The sequence below is a fragment of the Sprattus sprattus genome (assembly GCF_963457725.1).
Source record: "Sprattus sprattus genome assembly, chromosome: 10".
Taxonomy (NCBI): Eukaryota; Metazoa; Chordata; class Actinopteri; order Clupeiformes; family Clupeidae; genus Sprattus; species Sprattus sprattus.
Genome location: NC_137908.1, coordinates 18,854,341 through 18,866,374, shown reverse-complemented (window position 1 = coordinate 18,866,374; position 12,034 = coordinate 18,854,341). Strand labels below are relative to the sequence as shown.

Genomic DNA, 12,034 nt, shown 5'->3' with positions numbered 1-12,034 from the left:
CTGTGGTCAAAATGTGAAACATATACATTTTATACTACAAAGCCACATCATTTTTGCTTTTTAAGGCTCCTGGATGCAACTTTCTTCCATAGCTTTCTACCTGTAACTAGCTACTCTATGTAGCTAGAGGGGTAATCAGTGTTGCCAAAAAAAAAATTACAAGAAGTCGCTATTGGTTCACTGAAAAGTCGCTAGATTGCGTCATGACGTCATGCGTGACGTAACCACGCCCACCCCGTGTGTGACGTAAACACGTGGCCAGGCGGAACTGACCTTTTTGTAGGCTAAATGCTAAAAAAAAAATAGCACTATACCCACATTTTACCAATAGATGGCACTGTTTTAGCATGTTTCACTTGGTTTTGGTTTGACCTGACCCTGCATCTGACAGCCGTGTCTGACCGTGAAGTGGATTTTAATTCGTGCAGGCAGCATTTCTCCTTCTTTATTATGCACGGCCAATGTTTTGATGATAGTCCGCCTCAACACTGCCAATGTCATTTATTTGCACTTCAAATACATCAACACTGCGTCTATATGGAAGTTTGTAGAGAGATTGCAGGGGAGTAAAATGCTCCGCTGTCGAAGTAGATGTTTTTACATGTTTTTAACTTCGGGGTTAATTCCCTTTCCTTTATGTCTGCTGCTGGTTATACAGTACAGACAGCCGGAAAGGTTAACAAACGGAATGAAATAGCTACACATTACACACGCTATGCTTTAATAAAACCCACGCTACTCACATACTGGTTAACACTGTTTGTTACAGCACATAAATGTTTGTCACTACATCCAAACTATGCGTCACCGTTGTCCCTCCCTGTATGTGCTCCAGCCGCACCATTTTACTTGCAATGTGAATCATTTAATTTAAATATGCCTATTGGCATTTGTTGCACCTTTATCATTTTCTACAAACATGATATGCTATGTATGGCGTAGTAGATCGAGACTCTATTCACTACTCGTTGCGTGCCGCGTCATGGCGTCACGCATCACGTCTATGGTGATTGGTGAAGCGAGCGTAAACAGAGCCGTAGTTCTTCTAGCTCTGCTCATGTCAATCAATACTTCTGTTTCTCGCCACCCGCCACTGAAAGCGGATTGTATGGTGTCGCGGGGCAACTGATTTGTCACTCTCAATACAAGTGAAATTGTCGCTGGATTCAGCCAGATTGAGCCTGAAAGTCGCTAAATCGCTAGATTGTTTTTTTTGTCGCCAGAGGTGTCCAAAAGTCGCGACAAAGACGCTAAATTGGCAACACTGGGGGTAATCTTTATCTTGTGTGCTGCCATTTAGTGGACAACAGGGCATTGCTGTATGAGTTAATCATCTAACAACAAATTGATACAATTGTCTTGCTTAGTGTACCTACTGAATGGGTCTCCTTAATCATTAGCAAAAAAAAATGCCCCCCCTGAGAATTTTTTCAGGAGCCGCCACTGCTTAGTGAAACTTGGGAGTTTGATACAATTATCCCATTTGATTTCCGATTAATACCATTACTCGAAACATTTCATCACACGAGAATGGAAAGCACATAAATCAATTGTAACTCAGTCTTACTTGTAGCAGTCATTATTGTATTGGTTGTAACTCCCAAGTGCAGTCAGGCTGCCTTGGCAGATTCCAAAAGAGAAGAGTACTTGTGCCCCGGCATCCATCCACACCTAAAAAATGCAAAAAATAACAGGGTTATTGTTTTAAAAATCAAAGTCTACTTAAAGAAACAGAAAAAAAACAAGTGACTACTGTAACAAATGCTGGTTGAATAAAAACATCTGCATAATCCAACATTGAAACTAAAAGTATTGACCCCTTTATCTGCAGCTGCTCAGAATACACAACATATCAGCATTAGTCTCATCAGTTCAAGATGATCATTTACAAAATCATCAATTTAATATCCCAACATTCCGTTTGAGGTTATGACTGCTTCAGGTTTCTGTGGCTTGAAGAAAATGTGTGTGTGGGGAAAGTACTGAATCAACATCTAGAGTGCTTGACCACTTGTGACTTGTCAACGTCATAGCCAAACAATTCAAAGTGAGTTTGACTGTAGCCAGCAGGTTTAGAGATGAGTAGTGAGTAAACCTCACTCTCCAATGTCTAATGGTATGGAGCACAGGGAATCACAAAGGATTCGAAAATTTTACTGTATGCGTTTATAATGCTAATTCTAATAAATTGTTGCCAAATTCAGCTAATTCCTCCTCACTGCCGTTTTGTGCGTGAACAAAAAAAAAAATAGTTTTTTGTACAGTCTTAGCCCTGTAAATAGGGAAACAAACAAAGTGGCTCGGACCAACCCGTACATTATTCCAGCCACTCAACACATTGCTTCACAAGCACATGGCTATGCACTCTAATGTAATAAGAGAAAAGCAAAGCAAATTGTTTGGTGTTGGTTTTTGCATGCCTTTTAAGTAGTTAACTGTAGACCAAAACTTCTTACTGCTGGTTAAAATTAGGTAAACATAATGAAAAACTATATATATAAAAAAATATTGTTTATTTGAATTAGTGCAGGACAGAAGCTCTCATTTCAAAGGATGTAACCACTTGTTAGCAAGATAAATGATGACCACAAATACCTTCAGGCTAGCGCTTCAACCAACGGGTTATATATCCATCTGCCCCACTGCCCTCAGAGCAGCTAAACACAACTACACTACGCTACACAACACTACACTAGATGGTAGGAAGTAAGTGCAAAAACAGTCTTTTTGGCACCTGTGGGTCCACCAGCCGCTCTGGATCAGGGTACAGATAAAACTTCAGCCCATTTATTGCTCCTGGAAGAGTGAGTCCTCGGGCCAGGAGAACAAGCAGCATCAGATAAGGGAAGGTGGCTGTGAAATACACCACCTGTCGTACAGAAAACATATAGAAATGAATGGAGGTGTCATGTTCCAGACATGCACAAGTATAAGGGCATCTATACCACTAATCGCATCCATTAGTGTTAAACTCATCACAGGTGGTTTGTAATTTGTGAATGCAAACACCTACCATCAGGACAAATGAATGTAAGCTGCAGGCATCGGTAACCGTGAACATGGTATTATGAAAATAATAATTCATCCAGTAATTGAATTTAAGTTAATCTGACATTGGATTAAACATGTCATGACTGTCAAGGATGTCTAGTTATACAGTAAAGAGACACATTCCAGACAGCAGATAATAATATGTGTGTTTACACCTGCTCATCTTACAAAAAGAACATCTGCCATTTTAATCGTCATAATCTCAAGACTCCTCAAATACCATCCACCCTCATTAACTCCGTTGAATCTAGATTTCATACACGTGACCTTAGCCCCTGCATTTCATCTGATTTTATGTTGCTGTGTCATTTTTTTCTTTCACTGATCCATGGCCCAAGGGCTATATCTGCAATATCATATCATGCACGCTCTCTGAAGAAGAAAAAAACATCTAAATATACCTTTCCGGTAGATTTAACTCCTTTCCACACACAGAAATAGCAGAGGACCCAGGCTAGAATCAAGCACAGGGCCAGCTCCCAACGAACTGAACCAACATGGTCAATCCCTTTGGAGATGCTCAGCACCCGTCGCCTAAAAAAGAGCACAAAACACAGTCAGAGGCAGCTAAAGGCCTCTAGAGGAAGGCGGATAAGGCAGGCAGATAAAGACAGACAGAGAGCAAATAACTAATTATGCAAGTAGCTTAATAATTACATAAACACATACATAAGAAAGGAAGTAAGTTGATAATTCATTAAGTCAGTAATTAAGTAACAAGTAATTCTGAATTGTCAGGTTCTCCTCACCCCAAGAATATACGAATGTGGGGAAGGTTTATCTTTGGTCACATAACAAAACTGGCAAAAGACCCTTTTATTTAATCTGAATTGGAATTTGTTAAGGCGATTTAAGTCTTTTATTCTATTAATTTAGTTGAACTTTGAAGAATTGACATTGTCATTTTCTTCTGAACTGTAGTCAATGGCATCTGGGAGCACTGAGTGCCATTATCACTCAAAGTTTCCATACTTGCTTTCCATGTTTAACTGTCCATCAAAAAGTTACTGGTGAATTAATCTTTTGACTGCAAGTCCATGAGAACCGCAAAAGCAAACATGTGGCCCTGAGGTCCTGTCTGAGTGGCAGTCAGAACCCATTTCTTAATAAATAATCCTTGTTCTACAGCTTGGAAAAATGTTTGGCACCATCATCCACCACTATGGAGACTATGGAGACTATGACTATGACATAGTACTACACTTTTTGTAACAGTATCACTGTGACAGTGGTATAGGTTTCAATCCGACATTGGATTTGACAAGATCAAAAAACCCATCCAAAAACAAAAGCACTGACAACATCAAAAAGGATAAAATACTAAATGCCAAAAAAAGCATGCATGTGCTCAGTAGTGTAGGAATGAAGAATCCCTTTCAGACTGTAGTTTATTCAGGCCCAAAGAATGGCACTTCTGTATTTATTTAAGATGCATAAATGACTCTCCTGACATCTTTGCTTTGTATTTTATTGAGTTTCACACTGTAAAACTGTTTTATGTATCTGATATTCATGAACCTTGTCCACAAGAACATATTTTTTGTTAAAATATAATTTTTGTAATTCACATTAAGTTTGTAACACACATTTATGGTTATGGTATTTGGCACAAACTCCACACACAATGGTGCCCTCTTGGATTAAGTTTCATATGTCCGTTGTTCCATGGTTGTTTTTTAATCTCACTTTGTTTTACATAAGAGAGTTATCCATGAACACTGTTCTCTACACTTCCAAACTGCACATCCGAAACTATGCAATGTCACTTACATGGGCTGCATCATTATAAAACCAAAACCACAGTCGTATACAAATGAGATTTCATAGCTGGAGTGTTGTAATCTAAGTATGCCCCACTGGCTAATTTAATTGATCAATTATGGAGTTAGCTTTTCACATGACGAGAGCCCGGTATTCTCTGGTATGTAGGCATATTTTAAGTTTACAAAGTAAAACAGCGATCTTGTCTCTTATGTGGTGCCGCTGAAAAACTATTGAATTGAACAAAATGCATTTCCTGAACATGCCAGTGGAATAACTCTTTTCAATGGGAATATTACTTTTCAATGGGAAAATAAGCGATTCAAACTGGCAATTAAAAGAAAACAGGCCAATCTATCGAAAAGCAGAATACAAGCCAAGTACAAGGCATTGGGTGGACCACTGAATTCTAGACATCATTATAATAATAATAAAAACAAAACTTAAGAAGAACAACATATGATTAGGCGCAATCACATAATTAACTGGACTGCTAGTGTAACTCTTGGCTTCAACAACAAGAGTGATCTTGTTGATTACAAGCAATAACATGTTAATTAAACATCTAACCCATGACACGCAAGATCTGAAAACACACATGAACTTTCCACCCCACACTCAATGTGGGCACCTCACGAATACTAACCAATCACAGACATAATCACAAAAGTACCAGCCTACTTAGTAGGTATTTAGTACGTATTCGCATATAACCAATAATGTTGGGTCACAAGGCACAATAAAAGGAGGAGTTAGCCTCCGAGTACTGTATTTAAGTCTCAACGTTTTCTTGAATTCTTGAATAAACCTTGTAAACCACAGCAGAGAGCCCTGGTTCTTCACATGTGAAATATTTTTGAGGTGTATCTTGAGGTGTTTCTGTTGTTGTCCTTAGTACTGACATGTGTCCTAACTGACGGTGAATATGGAGGGAGAGACACCACTGTTGAGCCTTTTGGAGGTGTTGTTAATTTAACCAATTCAAAAAAACACTGACAAAGGGAGGTACCTACTTGACAACTCCAGTGAAATGCTCACAAAGGCATCGTTTTTGTTGTAAGTATGATTATTGTAGTGCACCCTGTTGTTATAACACTGAGGTTAGGTTGTTGGGAATGAGTACTTGCATGTGACAGTGAGAGGTTTGGCCACTGTGAGAAGTCTCCTACCAATAGCACAAGGATTGCTTATTTTTTGCAGATACTTGTTTGTGTATAAATGCAGAACATTATTCACACATTCACAACATTCTTTATACATGACTATATCCATTCAACAGCCAGTGTTGGTTAAGTTTGGGCACCACTGGTCACATATTCTGTTACTGTGAATAGTAAAGTGAATATAAGATGATGAAACATTCTTTTGAAATAGAAAGACCAGTGTATTATTTTTGTTTGTACAATTTGAGAGTGAAAAAAGGAAAAGAGCCCCATGCAAGAGATGTGAGCTCTCATAACCTTCATCTGGGTCTCAGACCTGCATTAGCCTGTGTGGACTATGGCTTGTTCACAATCATCATTAGTCAGGTGATGATAAATTCAAAACTTTATATATACTCCTCAATCCGTGTCCCATCGGTCAGCAGCCATTGTCTACAGGAGACACAAAGTGTCTTTTGGTTAACTTTTGTTTAAAGAATACAGGGTCCTTTCATTTTCATAATTACTCACCAAGTGTTTGTAAGGAAAAGAAAAAAGACCTTGGCTGGCCCCAGCCCCTTTTTGTGTATTTTGGGGCTTTTGGGGGGCTTTATTGGAAAGGACGGTAAAGATGTGACAGGTAATTAGTAGGAGACAGATGGGGAGAGGGGCCCAGGGATAACCTTGGGCTGGACTTGAACACTGGTCCATGTTGACACTTGCGCCTGTACAGGGGCAGCCCGTGGCATAGTTGACATGGATGGTTGCGTTGGGCGTAAAATACCAGAGGGGTGCCACAGAAGAGTGTGCCCTCTTGACATTAATCTTTCTGAGGACATTTTGAAGGATTGGCAAATGTTAGTTTATTAGCAGTGTGACAGGATGTCTAACCAATCAAATATATGATTTGCTGTTTGGGGGTTGGTCTGTACTGATATACATCATGGCTTACAACTTTATAAACAACCCGGCTTCTAGCACACGTTGTAAGACCACTGTGTGTCAGATGACTCCTTGTGGCAACCGAGTTTCTGTCACATTAACAATGAATGGAAGGCTATGAAATATATATAGGTAATATAGATAAGTTAGCACGCAGCCAAGGGGAGAGGGGTCAAGGGATAACCAAATTAAAATCTCGCCTAGGACTCTAACACTGTCAGGGCCGACCCTGGGTCTGTTTGTGTTTGAGACTCTACAGCTCTCCCCACTGACCCACAAGCTCCTTACCAAGTCTAGAAAACAACTGACATGCAAATCTCTGGTCTAATTGATTGACACCTTCTAGCGCTGGCATATAAGAAGCTATAAATCCTATTTTTACCAGCATCATAGTTTCAATTTTTCCATTTCTGTCCCCGCAGATCTTTGTCTAATTATCAATTATATTTCACAAGAAACTATTAGTTTCCCTGTACAGAGAATATAGTGCAGCAGAAACGACAGCAGAATTGAAGGAACCGGCAGACATTGTAGAGATGTCCTAGAGCAGCCAACCTCTATGTTAAAATAGAATATTCAAGGCTGGTCAAGGAGAAATATGAAGGGCAATGACCTGATGTCTTTATCAATTGTGCTACTCTCTAAATACATCCGTGTGAGCTTAAACCTACTCCCAGAACTCTGTTGCAGGTGAGGTGGCATTTTCTGGCACAGTCCAGTTTGCTGAGATATTCCTCTTGTCAAACTCCACACAAGAATCTATAAGGATGAAACAGTGGTCAATAATATGAAGTTGGGGAGTGTGTGTGTGTGTGTGTGTGTGTGTGTATAATGTGTGTGTGTGTGTGTGTGTGTGTGTGTATGTGTGTGTGTTATAAACTGGCACAGACTTAATATTTGTACAGTGTACCAATATTTATTCTAGGTTTACTTTAATACAGGGTACTGAAAGGGAGTTAAAATCCTGGCTTTTCTAAGATAAGCATCTCATTTCCTGGGGCTATAATTCCAGTCAGATATAATGAATAAAGTCAATATCATATGTTCTTGGTTAAAAACATCATATGTCATAGGCTGCCCTGAAAACCTTCAAAAATAATATTCCCAACTAATTCTGTAACATCAGATCAAATCACATAATACTGTATAACACTGCATTATAGTTTACAGTGTACTTTAATCCTCTGACATTAGCAAGTCCCCTTGGGCCTGAACTCTACAGGAGCTTACTCTGATATATATAACGCAGCCCATGCAGCACATTAAAACAATATATATCCATGGGTACCCAGATGGGTGCATTCACTAGCTATTATGAAGATTCCACAGAAATAGTGGCTATTCTCTGTTTCAAAATATGATCCAGGTACCTACACTTATTTCAAACAAAATTACCTTCATATCAAGATTGACAGTGGAAAGAAGGGCTTGAAGGATAGTCTACATGAAACTCATCAGAACTGCAATATATTACTTGTCATTACTTGTTGGTGTTACAGTAGAGACTTTAAACTGTGAGTCATGCAAATGATGGATGAATGTAGGTGTTTTTAGCAGACACTTTTGCCCAAAGCCACCTGCAGTAATGGGAATGGATTTCACCAGTACAAAAATATTATATATACTATTATACAATCTTTATATATATGGTGTGACCAGCAACCAAAGAGTCTGTGTAACAGCTAATATAAGCTAAAAGTTTAGGAAAGCATTTTGTCCTGTGGATGTGTGGACCTGATGACTGATTTCTGTGAATTACAGCTGAAATTATCTAAACCATTTATTTAAAAAATGACTATGAAAACATACCAAACAATATTATAAAAGATAAAAAAGGCCTAAATGTCCTACTGGCAGGAAGACCCTGTGTGCTCACTTGACTCCTCTCACAGATGGTATAAACTCAGAAACCTGATGGAAAGTTGACTTTCCACACGTTATGTTCAGGATGTCTGACAAAGTTGATTAATGGTGTTTCAATATGTGAACACATACTTAAGATGCTCTGGCTTTTTAACTAGGCGCTTCAGGCTGTTCTCCCTGAACAAAATACAGTCACCTTCCAAACTTCAAAAAGTCAAGGTAGAAACAATAACTGAAAATATCGATTCATTATTATTATATATTTTTTTATCAGAAACATGAACATAGAGTTAAAGGTGTTTATAGCCTACTGGTCCCTACAATGTAACATGCATGCCAACTGTGCTATCAGCTGGACTCAGATGTTAATTTTAAAGCTGTCCTCTGACTTTTTCTTTTTTCTCAAATAAGGGCGTTGTCAGTATTTGCACATTTTCATGGGGTGCAGCCAGTCCTGACCTTATATCACATTTAGAGGTACTTAATCTGGTGGCTAACAGCATGCACCGTTATGATGACACATTTTGGATTTCTTAATTTCCTTATCTCCACACAAGTGAGGGAAAGTAAGAAATGTACCAATATGAAAAGAATGAAGAACTGTGGTGGCTGATTCCCTGTCTCCTGTGTGAGGTTTTGCAAGAACAAGTTTTGCATTAAGTCATTTAAAAGCTCTCAGATAGCCATGGCGTAGTGCGTCTAACATAGCCTCTGCTGCCATCTAGTGGAGAGCATTTGTCTCATTCCCCACAAATGTGGTTTAATAAGCCTGCACTGGGCTTAGTGCACAAATAAGATTACACTTTGGTCAAGAAACTTTAGCTTACAGTTCTTCAATGACAAATTCCATAAAACAGCAAAAGTAGGAACGTTTCTCCAATGCCTACCTGTGTTCCAGGCGTTTCTGCAGCTGGCCCAAGGCACCTCTGCGCTGAAGGAGGAGAACAGGTAGAAGAATGCCCAGGCTTGAATGATGATGTAGGACACTGCAGCATAGGCAATCACCACTTGAGTGGCATAACCAATCCCTGAGTAAATGATTGAACAACATTTAGGAATTAAAATACAATAAAGCACAATGATATAGCAGAAACCATTTATTCAGTGTGTTTTTTCAGCAGAGGAATAAAAACACCTTCGATCAAATCTCTTACTTTAACCCACAAAGGTTTTGACATGCCAGTTAAATTCAGCTTACTCCATTTCCAAACAGGATAAGTGATAAATACATTTACAGACACTAAGAGAAGGTAAAAACTTCACTTCACGTGTTCACATTAAATATTTCACTTTCACAGAGCATATCCTTCTGTGTGGTTTGATTATTATCAAAATGAAGGATACAAATGTTCTTTTGTTGGTTTCTTGTTTATCAAAGAATTCTAAATATTCTGTGTTGCTTCCAAGAAGGTATCCATTTTAAATCTGGCTGAACAGGATTTTTGAAATCCAACTTTAGATTACATATACAAAATCCAGCAGATGGAGTCGGTGGGTAAGGGCGAGGTGAGTTTGGAGGCAGCTCAACATAACATCTTGGAATAAGAACTTGGAAATAGCAACAGCATTAACGCAACATAAACACAGCCCTGTTTCTTGGGCTGCTAATAATGAACCTTCAAATAGAGGGCAGAAGTGTCTCCAGCATGTGATGCATCCTTGTGAGGTATACTGTCCCATGGCAGTTTCCATGAGGAACATTGGTATCCCACAGGAGAGCAGGAAGAGCACGTATGGCACCAGGAAAGCACCTCAGGAAGAAAACAACACAAGCACAAGAGTCTTTACTTGAAAAGCTCCCCTCCAAAGCAATAGCTTATTGTCTGAATGATCCTTTTTCATACCTATAATATACCGGATACCTATAATATACACGAGGACTGGAAACAAATTAAACAAGGAGGTTGAACAATATAAATGCAGGATCACTCTGGGGAATATTAACCTGATATATTACAATCAAGGCATCAGAGGTTATAAAAAATTAAAAATACTGAAAGTGGACTTTAAATAATTCAGGCCTATTTCCTGTACATACTGTGGCTATATTAGACTTGGTTTTCGTGTTAATGATAAATGGAATAAGGGCACCTCAAAACAATAGAAATCCCTGAAACATGACAGATTGTACTGATAGAGAGGAGATGATAGCACCCTGATGTTGTAAAGCTCTTTTTTCTCCTTCCCCCTCCCTTAGCTTTCCATTGTACAGAGCACATTGGGGTGTTGTTTGAGAGGTAACTATTTAAGCTTGTGTTGGTTCTTGATATGACTGGGACGATAAAAACTGCCCTTAAATGGAAAAGCAATTGATAACAGTAGGTTATCGGACTAGTCAACGAAAAAGAATGCCCTGGTCAATCCCACAAATCTGAGCTTTGTTTTCCATAGGAGTGCAGTGTTTGCTAGTAATTTCACAATTAAAGTGTACTTTTCAATCATCCTGACATTTCTATCCAAGTAAAAGCCATACATAATTCACAGCCCTGTTGTAAAGGAGCCTTACCTCCACCATTTTTGTAACACAGATAGGGGAAACGCCAAAGATTTCCAAGACCCACAAGTGTTCCTGCCACAGCCAACAAGAATTCCAGTTTGTTGGCCCATTGGCCCCGATCCAGAAGTAACTGACTTTTTTTCACAACGCTGCTGTCTTGTGTAGTCTGGTCACATCCTGCTTCCTTTGTGAGGTCTCTGGCCATTGTCACAAGCTCTCTGGTTGGGAGCACAAATCTGATCCAATCCAAAGAGGGTGTAAAAACTTCCACAAGTTTAAAAGAATCTTGCTGCTTCACACCACAGCATTACATATTTTAATTAAGACACACAGGCAAACAGCTTGGCAAACCAAGTTTCTAAATAAACAAGCTCCACCTTCCATAGGCGTTCCTTCATTTGAAAAGAATAGCACAATTAGGTTAGAGCGTTGGAGCCACTGAATGTTCCAGTTTGTGTACAGAGATACCTTTGTCCAGAGGTATTCTCACGAGTATCTTCATAGAAACCCTAATTTCGCTTCCATTGTTCTCAATATGAGAGGGAGCCTAAAACTATTCAGCTGACCCTTACTTGGCACCGATGGTAATCTTCATTCGTTTCCTCTTGAACTTTAGCATGCCGGATTAGGAACATACGGAAGTTTCCACTGTCAGCGCTTGATTGAAGCATGCAATTTGAAGCACTGTAAGACAGAAAGATGTCACGATGCGCACGGGAATTCAACAGGTGCTTACCTCTCCATCACCAATATTCATTTGTCATCCGAGAGGCTGCGC

The 12,034-nt window shown here is 39.2% G+C and overlaps 1 protein-coding gene across 1 annotated transcript in view; it reads right to left on the bottom strand.

The window, feature by feature from the left end:
* The window catches only part of LOC308370798 (sodium- and chloride-dependent GABA transporter 2-like), a gene marked incomplete at both ends in the record, with an annotated part of 28,774 nt that extends 17,313 nt beyond the window's left edge, over window positions 1-11,461 (bottom strand). Inside the window, 7 exons of the mRNA XM_080845513.1 lie at window positions 1,568-1,671; window positions 2,735-2,869; window positions 3,453-3,585; window positions 7,568-7,655; window positions 9,647-9,787; window positions 10,376-10,510; window positions 11,266-11,461. Of these exons, the coding sequence (XP_080701639.1) occupies window positions 1,568-1,671; window positions 2,735-2,869; window positions 3,453-3,585; window positions 7,568-7,655; window positions 9,647-9,787; window positions 10,376-10,510; window positions 11,266-11,461 (932 nt within the window). The remainder of the gene's footprint in view (window positions 1-1,567; window positions 1,672-2,734; window positions 2,870-3,452; window positions 3,586-7,567; window positions 7,656-9,646; window positions 9,788-10,375; window positions 10,511-11,265) is intronic.
* Between the last annotated feature and the right edge of the window lie 573 nt (window positions 11,462-12,034).